The sequence below is a fragment of the Rattus norvegicus genome, chromosome 2 (assembly GCF_021556685.1).
Source record: "Rattus norvegicus strain SHRSP/BbbUtx chromosome 2, alternate assembly SHRSP_T2T, whole genome shotgun sequence".
NCBI classification, from domain to species: Eukaryota; Metazoa; Chordata; class Mammalia; order Rodentia; family Muridae; genus Rattus; species Rattus norvegicus.
This window is the reverse complement of record NC_141535.1, coordinates 54894439-54910087: the sequence shown is the minus strand read 5'-3', so window position 1 is coordinate 54910087 and position 15649 is coordinate 54894439. Positions and strand designations below refer to the sequence as shown.

The 15649-nt window shown below is 37.6% G+C and overlaps 2 protein-coding genes across 2 annotated transcripts in view; both read left to right on the top strand.

Annotated features, from left to right (window-relative positions):
• The first annotated feature begins 475 nt into the window (after window positions 1-475).
• Rimoc1 (RAB7A interacting MON1-CCZ1 complex subunit 1) lies at window positions 476-14521 on the top strand. Its single transcript, NM_001395104.2, is given in 6 exon segments — window positions 476-606; window positions 3931-4037; window positions 4787-4933; window positions 6740-6871; window positions 7756-7870; window positions 10053-14521. Coding segments are annotated over 6 exon segments (885 nt in total). The 5' UTR covers window positions 476-506; the 3' UTR covers window positions 10337-14521.
• Window positions 10104-15649, top strand: part of Fbxo4 (F-box protein 4) — a 19402-nt gene continuing 13856 nt past the window's right edge. Inside the window, exon 1 of the mRNA XM_087622279.1 lies at window positions 10104-10588. The gene's annotated coding sequence lies outside the window, so the exon portion shown is untranslated. The remainder of the gene's footprint in view (window positions 10589-15649) is intronic.

Sequence of the window (15649 nt, the reverse complement as noted above, 5' to 3'; positions counted from 1 at the left end):
CTCACACAACGTCTAGCAGCTTAGATGAATCTCACCCGACCGCAGACTTCCGTTTGTGACCTCCCCCATTACAATCAAGTTTTATTTTAGTTAACCTCCTTCACTACAGCGCCAACCGCTGCAATCCTCTTTCCAGACCTTCCAATCGGCCTCCTTCCAGCCAGCTGAGGTGGCTGCAACCTCCAGGCACCCGCGGGGAGAGCCGACGTCCTATTGGTTCAGCCCGGAGCATGGTCGGCTTCCGATTGGTTGAAAGGAGGAGGCGGGAGAGAGGTGTGCCCTTACATCATACCGGTCCCTCTCAGCACAGGATTGTGGGAGGGAGAGGGCCACTGGGAGGAACTCAATACCCGGAACGACCTTTGCGGGCCGGGGCGGTCGTAGCCCGGAGCCTATGTCTCCGCCCACCATCAGGGTGGGCTCCGCCCCCATTCCGCCATCCAGGCCGTCAGGTGATCTCCTGCCCGCGTGGTCACGTGGACAGGGCGGGCGCGCCCGAGCTGGCCATGGCGGCCGCAGTGTCCGGTGTGGTGAGGCGGGTGGAAGAGCTCGGGGACCTGGCTCAGGCTCACATACAGCACCTTAGCGAAGCCGCGGGGGAAGACGGTGAGGGAACGCCGCAGAGGGAAGTGGGCGGACGGTAATGAGACCCGTGGGGCCGCTGCGCTCCGTAGCTAGAAGGCGCGGCCTTCGGTTCGAGGCGGGGTCCTTACTGAGGGCTGGCACTTCTGAGCCGGTCCCTATTGGGCAGTCATTGGACCTCTGCTTAGAGGTCGTGTTACCAAGGCAGCGTTTTCTAGATTCCTTGAAATTCTTTTTGTTTACATCCGACCAGATGTGTGGTGTCGAATCTGCGAAAAGGGTAGACTTTAAATAAAAGTACACATTGACGTTTTCCAGAATGTTTATACTGTCCAAAAATGAACGTTTTTTTTTTTTTTTTGGCATTCAGTAAATGCGGAGAGACTTGCATGACATTTCACTTTCTCATTAGTGCTTTTAAATTTCCACTTTGTGTTCACCTCAAAGTACAACTGTAAATAAGTAGTATTTTACACAGTTACGGTGTAGTTTAAACGCAACCCCCTCCCCCGCACCTTTCCCACCCCGCCACGCACCATTTAGTGTTTAGCTATTTTCTTACAGGGGAAAATGGGTTAGGAAATACTTGGTTTTTCTGACATCAGACTCAGTTTGGTTTTTATAAATTCTCAGTTGCCAATTGGTTCGATGGTACTTGTTTTGTTTGTTTGTTTGTTTTTGAATGTTGAGCCTTCACCTTACAGGAGCTTTAAAATTCATGTGATTAGATTCGAAGATTAGACCATAAGGAAACTTTCTCCCAGGTGATTGAATAGTTGGTATATTAACAGAATCAGTTCTTCAATTAAATGAAGCACATGACCCACACACCACACTGAGGCTATATGTTTTGGTTTGTGGCAAGTGGAACATAGGGCTTATAGTCTCTGTTACCTACCTGGGCTATATCCATGTGTCAGCCCAGAGAGCTCAGGTAGTTTTATTTATTCACTTATTACTGAACCTAACAGTAACTCTTTTTTTTGGAAAGAATTCTGTGATCTGATGTAAAAGGAAGCCTGGAAAGGAAAATTTAATGTTAGGTGGCCTTGTTTGGAGGCATTATAGATCTGGAAATTTACTAAAATCATAACTGTAGCCGTCTGCTTTACAAGCTACTAGTCAACATTGAAGTTAATCTTACCAGAGAATTACTAGCAGGGCTTACTTAAAACGAGACTGTATGTATTGGAATTAAACTTGGCCCTTTTTCATACAACAAAATTAATATACATCAGAGATTTGTCCTTTAGCTTAACTGCCATGTTTTTATTGAATTGGCGATAAGGATAGTTTCTATTTTATTTAAACTAGATAAGAGAATGCTAACCATCATCCCACCCAAGAATGCTCTGTATTTATGGCCATTTTTTTTTGTTATTGTTCATCTATTTCTCATTCTTAACAGTATGATATTGTCCTACATGGAATCATAAGAAGGACTTTCTCTGAAGATTATATGAGTCATCTATTTTTTACCTTGCCAGTTTACTTTAAATATTTCTAGCAAAGGGAATGTGTTTTCATGGACTTTTCCAGAATGATAGATACGCCACCACTACACCCAACCACTCCTCTTCAGCAGTGACGTCAGCAGTTCAGTACAAGTCTTTGTATTTACAATAATCTCTGAAGTTAAGGGAAAAATATAAACAGCTTGTAGAGCACATGGAGAGAGCCATGGTCTGGAGTATTTTGGTTCTCAGTAGACTTTTGTTTTCTGGGTAGTAAGGTTGGTACTTCTGGGCCAAGGGGAGATGTGGAGACTGCTAAGAGCGTTCTTACAGCAATAGAAAATCCTCCAAAGCACCAGCTTATTCAGGAAAACTAAAGTCGTTTAGTGACTGCTTGCTGATAAACCTGATGGTATTTTTATTCCAGCACTGAACAGCTTATCTCTTTATGTAACTGTGGAAGCCACACCAATTCCTACATTGTCTATCCACAGGTAGATGATTAGGAAAGGTTTTGTATTTAAGAACAGATGCTTAAAGAATTTGTGTCTTGTAATATGTTATATATATGTACTGCATGAAATGAAGCAGAAGGGTGGGGCCCTCAAAATCTGAAATCATAAAGAAAATATGGTAGTAAACAGGTGGTTGAGTTAAGATGGTATAGTTTGGAAAGTTGGGTAAATTGTGGTAAGAAAACAAGCAGGAAGTATTGGGGGTTTTATTTTTTTCTTATAGGTTTTGAAGGAATGAGGTAATTTGTTCAATTTCAAAGATTTTTCTTTCTTTAATCATTTATTTCAATTTTATGTGTATTGGTGTTTTACTTGCATGCATGTCTGTGCGAAGGTATAAGATCTTAAGAGTTACAGACAGTTGTGAACTGCCATGTGAGTTCTGGGATTTGGACCCAGGTAATCTAGAAGAGCAGTCAGTGCCCTCAACCGCTGAGCCATCTCTCCAGCCCCCCATTTTGAAGTTTTGAATGAATAAGATAACCCTTTAAAATGTCATTGTAGTTACACCAGCTAGAAATACAAGTATGGTAAACTTAGAGTTGTTTACAGTCTGATATTTTGTGAATATTTGATCAGATCAATTTTTTTTTTAGTTAATTTAGCAAGTATATGGGGCTGGGGATTTAGCTCAGTGGTAGAGCGCTTACCTAGGAAGCGCAAGGCCCTGGGTTCGGTCCCCAGCTCTGAAAAAAAGAACCAAAAAAAAAAAATTTAGCAAGTATATTATGAAATTGCATGCATTCAATGGCAGCTTTTTCTGTAAACTTGTAGATTTTTGTATTATTTCAGTAAAAGTTGTAAAATTTTAAGTATTTAGAGCATGTCAACATTGTAAAAGAAGTATTTTTAAGAATAGACCGAGAGCTACATAGAGGGCTCAGTGGTTAAGCACTTACTTATGGTACAAATATGAGGAACTGTGGTAAGTGCCAAGTGGTGTAGTGGTCCCCATGTAATCCCAATGCTCCCAGAGCAAGTTGACTAGCTAGGCTTGAAGAATCACAAGCACTGCCTCAAGTATGTGTCTGATTGAGGAAGACACCTTGATGTCAGTCTTTACTATACATGCACACACATGTATAAACACTACATATACACCCAAGAAAGAAGTGGGCTATATACTTAATTTCTTAATAATGTCTCATAAAAAAGAATGTAGACTGGATTTAACAAATGGCAACAGTGAATCTAAGAAGCTTGCACTCCTTTGCTTTTGAGAATATGTTTACTTAATTGTGATTGGGTTTTATGTATGTTTGAGGTGAGATATCACTATCTTGCCACAATATAGTTTTGTTATATCAATTATGGTGCATAGCTTTCCTGGTTTAAATGTTTGAATTTATGTAAAATAATCATGTTTTTATTACTTACAGATCACTTTTTAATTCGGGCCTCTGCAGCTCTAGAAAAATTGAAACTTTTATGTGGAGAAGAGGAGGAATGTTCAAATCCATCAAATCTTTTGGAACTATACACACAGGTACTAAAACAAATGTGAGGTCTGGCTGTCTTGGGGGTGCATATGTCTACACATGTATTCATGTGGATGTGGGTGCTTGTGCACTTATGTGTATTCATGTAGTGGTCAGAGGTTGGAATTGGGTGTTTTCTTCAGTCATTCTCCATCTTGATTTGTACCACTTATTGTGCTTGGAGTGTTTTGTGTGTTTTACATATTCATTTTACTCTTGAAGAAACTTTGAAGGGACATTGACTTGTCCTTGGTTAGTTTGGTGACCACTATAGCCCGGTTTCTTTAGTATTAATCCAGTAGATTAAGTACAAGTACTAAAGGACTTTTAAAGTCTTAGAGGGTACTGGGCATTCAGTGCTGAAATTGTATATATTGATGGCGTGCTTCATTTATGTGACAGCAGGATGCATATTTGGGAATCCCCCCAAAGACTCAGTATTGAAAAGAAGTAGACTGTAATGCTTCCATCATTTATAAAGGTTTCAGGGGTTATATACCTATTAACAGCAAATAATTTAATAATTGATTACATTTTCATAATTATAACACGTTAGTTGAAACATGAATCTTCATTTACTTCTTCAAATGGTGTTATCCCTGATCCTATTTATGGCTGAACAGTTTGCTTACTTTCACATTTAAATGCTGTGCTGACATAGTTGAATGTCTAATAAAGCGTCTAATATTCAAGACTAAACTCTCCCTTATTCTGCAAAGTACCATCTCTTACAGATACATTTCTTCTTTGTCTTAAGGCCATATTGGACATGACATATTTTGAGGAGAATAAGCTAGTAGATGAGGATTTTCCTGAGGACTGTTCTCCACAAAAAGTAAAAGAGCTGCTCGCTTTTCTTTCAGAACCAGAAATTTTAGCTAAAGAAAACAATATGCATCCCAAAGTAAGTCCCGCACTCTCCAGTGATGATGGATCACTGTTGCGTTGTCCTGTTGCTGTTTTGTTCTTTAGAGTATATTATTGTTGGTGGTGAGCGTATCATTGTTTCATGTTAAGATTAAATGAAGAGGTTTGCCAGTAGTGGTGTTATGCTTGAATCCCATCACTTGGGAGGCAGAGGATCTCTGGGAGCTCCAGGCTGGCTAAGATACTGTCTTGTACTTAGAAAGATCCTGTCTCAAGATAGAGGGGGTGGTAGAAGAGAACTTAATACTCTAGGCCATGATCGGAAAAATTACTAACTACTTTTAGAATATTTATATAATGGAATTTGAATTGCAGTGCTCCACAGAACCCTTTTCTAACACAGATATACCCGTGACCCTTTTATAAGTCTTGTTTCTTGATAGTCATAAAATCTAATTGATACATTTGTTTTTATTACCTTTTTTTCCCCTTACAGTTTTGAGATAAGGTCTCACTCTGTAAATGCTGGCTGGCTGGAACTGTGTATGCCAGGCTGGCCTCAGACTCACAGAGCTACCTGCCTCCATCTTAAGTACTGGGATTACAATCGTGTCTTGCCACACCCCGTCCTTACTGTCTGTTTAAAATCCTGATCCTAATGAACATTTTCGACCTTTCTTACCAGCACTGATCATCCATCTCCTGCTTCCTTTTTTCTCTGTCATCTTAAGTATTCTCTTGTTCTTTGTCAGATACCCTCTTCTTTTTCATTTAGACATAGACAGGCATTGCCAAAGTATGACTTCTTCATCCTTTGATAGTTTATGTTATGTCTGTAATGTCCAATTCACACAATTTTTAACTGCTTTCTTTAGGTAGGCTTACATATCTAGCCCTGGATATTCTTTTAATTTTTTTTCATTTATTTGTGGGTGTATATGTGTACATGAACATACACGTGCATAGTACACATATGGAGGTCAGAGAACAGCTTGCTGGAGTCAGTTCTCTTCTACCACATAGGTTCTAGAATTGAATTCAGGCTTTGAGGTTTGGCAGCAAGCATCATTATCTGCTGAGCTATCTTGTTCACTCTACTAAATACTTCTTGAAGTAAACTATTTCTTGTATTTAAGTGCCTGCTCAGTGTCCACTTCTTGTTGGCTCTATGTATTCATTAAGATAGGTTAGCAGGGAGGGCTGGAGAAATGGCTCAGGGGTTAAGAGTTCTAACTGCTCTTCCAGAGGTCCTGAGTTCAATTCCCAGCAACCACATGGTGGCTCACAACCATCTGTAATGAGGTCTGGTGTGTCTGTATACATTAAATAAATAAATAAATAAATAAATAAATAAATAAATAAATCTATCTTTAAAAAAATTACATGTTAGCAGGAAGAGTTGATTACCAAGATATAAAAGCCATACCACTACAAACATTTCAATTTATTAAAATTATTTTTTGCATATAGCTTTTCATTATTCTAGCAATTTAATTATTCTAGTCTAATTCCTATTTCTAGAGAAAAGATACAGTCTCAAATTAATGTGTTTCTAAAATGATATCTTTTAATGAGATAATGAATTTTGCATTTTCCAAATAATAGTAGTGGAATTTGCTACTGTAATTTCAAGGTATTTTATAAAACTATTTGTAAATTACAGAATTATTTTGACGTATATTTACCAACAGACTACAATATTTCTACTTAATTCAAATGTACGTTTTCCACTGTGACCTAACTTGGACAGGCTGTGTGAAATGAGGGCTTTTAATTGTTTAGTTTTGACATCTGTAGAAATATTGCTTTTCTTTGTGGTTATTCCTTTTATTTTTCCTTGTAGCTGTGTGATTTGCTTGGGGATGAGCTACTGGAGTGCCTCTCTTGGAGACGAGGGGCCCTGCTGTATATGTATTGCCATTCTCTGACTAAGAGAAGGGAGTGGCTCCTGCGAAAATCTAATTTGCTTCAAAAGGTAAAAAGAAAAATCAGTTATGATTTTGATTGTTGACATCTCCAGGATCTAGAGCATTTTATAAGGTGGTGAGAGGAGAGGTCTGCACTAGCAGACCACAGTTCAGGCTCACAGGCTCTGGAGTTGCTGTGAAGACTAAGATGGCAGTGAACGATGTCATCATTCTCGATTTTTATGTTCATCTGATGTAAGATAAAGCTATTTATTTCTAAATATCTTCTTTGGTTGAAATAATCTTGTTGTGAATATCTCTTTGTAGACAAGATACTCCTGAAGAGTCTGTATGACCCTGCTCTTAAAACAGTGTGGCCTGTGATTTATCTCTGTTCTAACAATTATTAGTAGTAGTATAGAGACATGGATCTTAGTACCGTGTCACTAAGAATTCTAGCTCAGTCTAAATGTACCCATAGTTTTCATCAGCTTGGAAGGCTATACATTCTGGTAGAAAAATTTAGTTAAAATATAACTGAATCATAGAAAGGGCTGAAAATTTAGTCTCCTGTTAGAGTACTGTCTAGCATGCATGATGCCCTTGGTTCAGTTCCAAGTATTACAAAACAAATGAAACTCCATATATATTTGTAAAGTTCTTTTTAATCCATCTTTACAGAATTTATCCTTTGATAACATTTCTGAACAAATGTATTACTGCAGCATGCGTTTGTAGTTGACATTTTTTTTCTTGATTCATATTTTTGTATTTGGGGGTTTATTTTATTAGGACAGTCTTAGAGTGCTGAGTCCAAATGCCATTGGAATGTAATAGTAATTATATGTACCTGTATGTCAGTCTATGTAATTTTGAGTAAAGAATGAGAAAAGGGTACTTGTTTTTTAAGTTCTTTGTGTAATGTTTTAATTTATTTGGCTTCTTTATTTAGTACCTGGTTGATGGGATCAATTACTTGCTACAGATGCTAAATTATCGATGCCCTGTCCAGTTAAATGAAGGTGTTTCTTTCCAAGACCTAGACACAGCTAAATTACTGAGTACAGGTAATGTGGTTTTTTTTTTGTTAAAATTTTCTAAGTGGTTGAAAATTTTTTTAAAGGTTTTAGAAAGCTTGCTAACTTTACTCTCATTTAAATTTCATGCTAGATTTTAAATGAATTCAAGTATTAAAATCTTTACATATAATGTAGAAAAAACACTTTTAAAATACTTAGTTTTGGTTAGATGTGGTGGCACAAGTCTTTAATCTCAGTACTCAAGAGCAGAGGGATGTAGGTCTGTGAGTTCGGTCAGTTTGATCTACATAGTAAATTCCAGAACAGCCAGAGGTACATAGTAAGCTGTGACATACATACACACACAAATGTGTGTATATATGTTATATATATGGTGTGTATTATCTATGTATGCACACATATAAACTATTATTCATGTGATTGTGTATGGGTGAATGGATATGCATGTATGTTGGTACCCATGGAGGCCAGAAGAGGATCCCAGAGGGGGCTTGCTTGAGAGAGTTAATGTATCATATTACTTTTGCTTATTTTTATTTTGACCGGAATCAGATTTGGCTGTTAATGTCATACTGGAAGTAAGTTTTAAAGAGGATAGACATTTGGGCTTTTTATGTCCTTGATACATAGAACTTATTTTACACATAGAAAGCATAATGTAGCGTGCTTTTTCATTTTCATGAATGCAAACCGCAGATTTGGCTCTCCTCTACTTTTTGTTGATACTTTAGTGAGTCAGCTATTTTGTTGAACCTCTCTCTTACTTCACTTCCCACTGTTTTTAGGAAGAATTTGAAGATGACAATTTGTAAGAACAAATTTTGGGATTTTGGTACATTTAGAACAGCAGAACTGAATTCTGCTGCCATCCTAGTTGTAGTTCTATTGAGTTGTTTTAGGTGTGTCTCATAGTCACTGTTCTATTGCTGTGAAGAGACACCATGAGCAACAAGTAGCTCTTATGAAAGAGAGCATTTAATTGGGGGCTTGCTTAGGGTCACAGAGGATTAGTCCATTATCATCATGGTAGAAGCAGGGAGGCAGGCCTTGTGCTGCTGAAGTTGCTAAGAGCTATATCCTGATCCATAGAGAGCAGGCAGAGAGAGAGAGAAGGAGAGAGAGAGAAAGAGACAGACAGTCAGAGAGCTTGGGCCCAGCAGAGAGCAAGGCTCTGGGCTTGACATGGGGTTTTGAACCCTCAAAGTTCACTCCTGAGTGGCACACCTCCTCTAAACAGGCCATAACCTTAATCTTTTTAAATAGTGCAACCCCTCAGTGACTAAACATTCAAATATGTGAGCTTATGGGGGCCATTCTTATTTAAACCAACATGTGAAGCTACCATGATCATTAATTTGAGCTAGGTTTCCTTACTACACAAGTAGTTATACATTAGAATAAATCATTTATTTGTATTAAGTGACCTTAAGTTGACTGATCATATATTTCAATACCTGTCTTTGTTTCAATTACTTACTTTTTAATCTTCTGGGTTTTTGAAATAAGGTTTTATTGTATAGCCTAGGTTAGCCTTATAGGAAGCTGGTCTGCAACTGTAATCTTGTCTACAATAACTAGAATAACAAATGTTCTTACTACCTCTGGCCTACCTAAGTAATTTATGTTTCTAACAAATTAACATGCTTTGATAATAAATATTTAATTACACACTTGCTGGGAATAATGTTAAAGGAATAGTCACCTTCTGATGGAAATTGTCATGGGTATTTTTTTTCCTAGCGATACAAAGCATTTTGGATGTCATCATTTGTGATAATTTAGAGTTGTATAGCCTGTCAAATACATGAAGACACATGAGACTAACGGTAGACTCAAGTATAGAACATGTCATAGAGCATCTTTCATTTGTGTTCACAAGCATGATTCAAGGAATTCATGAGAGGTCTGAAGTTGTATACCGAATTTAGGGTATAATCTAAAAGGGCTCCACTAGTGAAATTAATTCTCAAAAAAGGTCCTAAAAGGGGCTCCTAGAAATGTTAAGTAAGCACACTTAAACGGTTTTAAAAAATTGTCTGACAGTACTCTGCTTGGTCTGGGGGCTGAACTTTTCTAGGTTAAAGAGAAATGCTAAGTTAGGACTGTGCTAGTGAGAGTGGCCTTCTCCAAGTTAGTAAATGATATGGAAAGGTTTATTAGTGTTCCAATAACTGAACACTATAACCATAATTCTGCCTGTCCTTCCCAGGAATATTTAGTGATATTCATGTGCTGGCTATGATGTACAGTGGAGAAATGTGCTACTGGGGAGTAAAGCACTGCACAGATCACCAGTCAGGAAACCATGAAGTTGACACCGATGTCTTTGGAACAAGCTGCACCACACACAGAGAACCCTTGGATTTTCGAGAAGTAGGAGAAAAGATTTTGAAGAAATATGTGTCGGTGTGTGAAGGACCTCTGAAGGAGCAGGAGTGGAACACCACCAACGCGAAGCAGATCTTAGGCTTCTTCCAGCAGCGCTGTAGCTAGGCCTTCATGTAGGTCTCAGCTGGAAAGAAGCAAAGATTGCTGAAGTGGAAAAGATGGTTCCGAAAACAGAGATGTACTACACTGATCTTGAGACTGTTACACTACATAAAGATGCCCAGTGTGACTACGCTTCTCTAATGCTGTCACCTTTCCCTCTGTAGTCTTGGGTCTGTGAAGAAAGTATTCTCTAATTTCTGAAATGGCATATGTGCCATTCGAACTGAACCTGAACTACATGTAAACCTGCCACTGGTAAGGAGGAACCCAATGTAGACGGACAGTTGTTTTCTAATATTTTATGTTATATTTTTTATTGTACTAAAATATATGTAACACAGAATCTCCTTATTTTGAAGTATGCATACTTCAAAGATGAAAATCAGTTTTTCTCCTTGTGTCAAATATATGGTATAGATATCAATGTAGGCAATTGGAAGATTATGACTAATAATTAGATTTCATTTCCAGTAATCTAAACATCAAAATATTTTAAAAATGAATCTTATTTATTTTGCTATGCATTAGTAATAATACTTAAATTATTTACTTATCCATTTTATAAATTATTTTATTTTGCTTAAAATAAAAACTACATGGTTTCTCCAATAATGAAGGTAAAAGTCAGAGTAGAGGAGTCTCCCATTAGTTCAGATGCTTTTAGGGCACACCTTTGCATATAATGAACTTTACATATGTTTTGCCTTTCACTAGGATGGAAATGCTAAAGGCCAAAGAGCCTAGTTTGCTGTCTTGCTCACTGTTTTTCTGCCTACCTCAAATCCTGTTGTCTTGCGATGGTCTGTATGATACCTTCCGATGCACTAGACTTTTGTCCCAGTGGCATCTTCACATTCCCGTCATTTCTGTAACTGCACCTAAGCAGGAACCACACTCAGTTTCTCTTTCTGAAGTCTTAAATATTAGTAAATGATGACAATTCTCATCTTTCCAGCTTTCAAAATTTCCTTGGTTTTATTGGTTTTTCTCTGCAGCTTTCAACCTCTTCACAGGCTTCTTTCCAGTGCTCTAACCTTGAACAGTGAACCTCTTTCATGCCTTTTTTGCCCTACCCTTCATGGGGCATCACCTGAATACTGTCCTCCCTTGTTTCCTCTTCTGTCTTACCTGTTCGAGTCATCGTTGGCAGGCTCTCACACTGTATTATCTTGTCAGCCATTCCTTCTTAGGAGACTGAGTTTTATGGAAGGCATGCAGTCCTTCAAAGTATATTGCTACACATGTGACTTCCTGTAAACCCTAACTGCAAGCTACTAAGGTGCCTCCCCCTCCCACTATGGTAGAGTCAAAGTTCATTGGTCACTTCTACCCTTTTTCTTTCACAGGAAGTTTAGATTCTGAGAGAATCAACTCATTTATGCACTTTTCTGTTTTAAAGGAGAAGAGGTTGCCAGCTTTCTGCTGAAGACTGATCTTTGTTATTTCCTTTGTTTCTCCTGTAGTTTCTCAGTTTCTGCCTGTCCTTATAAAAGTTTTGTTCTCTTCTTTCTCTCTCTTTTTCTTTACTCTAAATACTCATGTTAAGCAGTATTTTTCACAGCCATCATGGCTTTTGTCAGGCTGATTTCTGGGAACTGGAATCCCAGTCTCCTTGCTCTCTGAATTTTATTTTTAACTCCCTATTAAATGTCTCCACTTTGACAAATACTAACTGCATGGTCTTTTTAAGTTCAATATGAGCAAATAACAAATTTTCATCTCTTATGGAAATCTTCTCTGCTTCATTTCCCTCCTGTTTTGTATGTTTTCCCAAATAGCAAATAGAAGGTCCACTTCCCATCCTTAATTCTGCATACACTCTTATTTGTGTTCTAGACCAACAGTTTTCAGACATCAAAATCCCAGGCTTCTTTTTTATAAAATTCTGAGTAAGCAGTGGAAGCCAAGGGAGATCCCTCAGTCCCTGCCACAACTCTTGGCCTGTCTTTTTACAACCAAGATTTTTATGTAACCTAGCATTTTAGCAAGTTTTATTAGGAAAATATCGTAGCTTTCTAAATCTTCAATGTGAATTTTAGAAGCACAGATTTCTTTACTGAATCCTGATCAATCATCATAATCAATCAAATGCTTCCACTACCTTCCCAAGCACTTACGTTTTACAGCCTTAGTACTGTTATAGACGTCACTATTGCTGGGCCCTTCTCTGTGGCCAGATAAGTACTTTACTGGTGTGACTACCATTAGTAATACTGTGTCTAAAGGCTTTTTTCAACCCTTTCCAGTAGAAGTTAGATGTTTCTTTAATTTCTCTCTTCCTTTCCCATGTCACCACAGTACAAAGTATTGTAATTATTTTTTTTTACTACTGGATGAACTTCATATCTTAAAATTTTATCTTTGCATTCACTGTTCATTGTATGGTAGGTAGTAATGTTTTTTTGAATTAATGAGGCATGATTTGAAATGCCAAACTTTGCACAAAAGGGTTGCTGCTATTGCATTCCAAACTGCCATGCTCTCTATACCACTGGTTGATACAGCAAAAGGGAGTATGTCTTCCTCGGAGGAGTAAAGTGTTAATTGAACACTAAACCTGAGAAAATGAGACTTTGTCTTCAGAAGCTGAGAACTTCCATTTTTGCCTTTATGACCTTTGTGTGCTCACTGGTTGGTATAATTATGAGGGTATTTCTGGGTGCTTTTTGTACAATTTACTCCCCTTCCCCAAACAATTGAAGAACAATTTGTAGACCATAATAGTTGTAGCACTTTCTATGGTGGTGTTATAAAAGGAAAATGCATCTTTTTTTATTAATTTAATCTTGATGAGTAAATTGTTTTATTTAGAATGAAGTAATCTCAAAATAACAAATACTCCACATAAGAACAGTAATAAGCTATAATAGATTCTTTCAACAGCTAATGTTTGCCTACAACATGTTGTATTCTGTCCTAGGCACTGAGGGTATAGCTGTGTAAGCACCCCCCCCCCCCCCCCGTTATAGAGCTTTTAGTGGAGGCGACTGTACAGTATGCCAAGTGATAACACTGTAATGCACTTAGCAGGGTGTAAGGACTACTGTGACTGGAGATGGGTGCTATTGTATGTAGAGTAGTTAGAAAGTTCCATCTAAGCTGCCTTCAAATTCTATCCTGTTGTTTCTCATGCCTTGTATTCAGTACACTCAGATATTTTCCTATGCTTAAGATCTTCTCCTTTGTTGTATTTAATGTCTTTCTCATCTGTTTCTAATGCATGCTGCCTAAAGCCTTGGGTTCTTCATTCATCTCAAGTGGTTTTTCTTTCTACCCTCCAGTTCCCTTTTCTATTTTCTATAAGGTTATTACATCTGCCCACAGAAACCAAAACTCTATAGTGTCTTTAGCATTACTTCCTATATATCTTAAACACAATGTGAGGTAGTGTTGTGTGAAACATTACATTAAGAGGTACTTAATATAGACACAACATATGTATTATATCATGCTGGTGTTTGGTAGCTTTTGCTTTCCTGCTTCTAGTAAAAATTTATCTTCAGTTTGAATTTTCTGCTGTTCATTAAATGTAAAATGTTATAGGATTTTCAACAATCCTTAAATGTTTATCATTCTTTACTCAGTATGGATTTCCTGATGTGGAGTAGACTTTAAGACTTGATTTAAGAGCCCGTCTCTTGCTATGTTTATAGGCTGTCTGGCTGGCTGCTGTGCATTATTTGATGTTAAGGCGCATATGGTGACATCCTCTTACCTTTGCATACAGTGGAGAGAGGTGAAAGTCATGACTAAGAGGGCACCATAAAAGATACATTCCCAGCTTCAGTCTCGTGCTCAGTATTGTGATGTTCATTAAAGTATCAACTGTGTCTGAAGGTGTTCTCAGTGATCTTCATGATGTTTTCAAAACCCACTGCTACTAACATGGTCCACTTGTACATTGCTTGACTCCTTGGGCCCTTTTATAACTCTATGAGGATACTTCATCTGCCACAGTATCCAGGATTCCATAGTTCTCTAGTATTACTTACCCTGAATTCATTTAATATAAAATGAAATATATTATAGAAGTATTATATCAATATAAGCTTAAGATAGCCAGAATTAAAAGTATTCATTATGTATTATGCCGGCGTTTAGTAGTTTTGTTTTTGCAACTTTTAGTGACATTTTCCAGCTACAGTGTTTTGGAGCATATGATTAATAAAATAAAGTGACATTCCCCTACTTGTTTCTTACTTTCTTTTATACTGTCCTAATTTCTGAATACCTTCCTTCTGGTCCTAGTAACTTTCAAAAAGGTTAGCATAAGGATTCAGATTGTTAGTTCTGGAATTAGAAGGCCTGAGTTAAATCACAACCCTGTCATTTCCTAACTAATTCTATGTCAGTTACTAAATCTTTATTACACACACACACACACACACCCCCATGGAGGCTAGAGTTTAGATCCCCGGAACTGGAGTTAGAGATGAATATAAGTTATCTGATGGTGTGTTGGGAATCCCAACTCCTATCCTCTGCAAGAACAGGAGGAGCACTTAAGTACTGACCCATATCTTACTTTTAACAATTATTTCTCTAACAAACTGAATTCTTCCTCATTCAGTAGATAATTAACATTTCCTTGTAATATAAAAGCAGTGGCATTTTCATTTCTTCATACTTAAATGACTTCTTATGCTAATTTTCTTTCTCTGAATACAAAACACAACTTAGGGAGGAGAAAGGCCACATAAGTATTTCATAAGTCTTTCCCCCTTGTCCTGATAATCTGAGCCAGTGGTTGACCTACTCATTGCTAAGCAATGTCAAAGAGAATAATAATCATTTTTAAGTGTAGGTACTGACAGACCGTCAGCTGCCCAGCATCATGCTGTATTGAGTTTCTGTTACTTTGCACTTAGATCCTCAGGTACTACATTTTGAGTGAAGCAGCTAGGGTCCACCACTGAGTACTAAGTACTGTCACATGCTGGTATATATTGCTGAGTATTATTTTAATGTTTATGTACTAGCAACTATTTTCTGTAGTCTAGTGTGCTTTTAAAGATGTGGCCTTTGCCTTCTACATTGAAGATTGTAAAATGGGATTAATTTTTATACATCCTATGGACTAGATGTAGAACATTTTGACAATTGATATTAAATCAGTTGTATATAGAAGATGAAATTTAACTTTTCAGAAAAACAGGTCTTGGAATGGTAATGAGTTAAAGGTTGACAGTGATTTTAAGATAGATTATTTGCTTGTTCTCCAGAACAGGATTTTACACCTCAGGTTATTTGGAATGCATTTTTCTTACTGGGGTGTACTGTAGTCATTCTAACTAGATTATCCTAAAAGATTTTAAA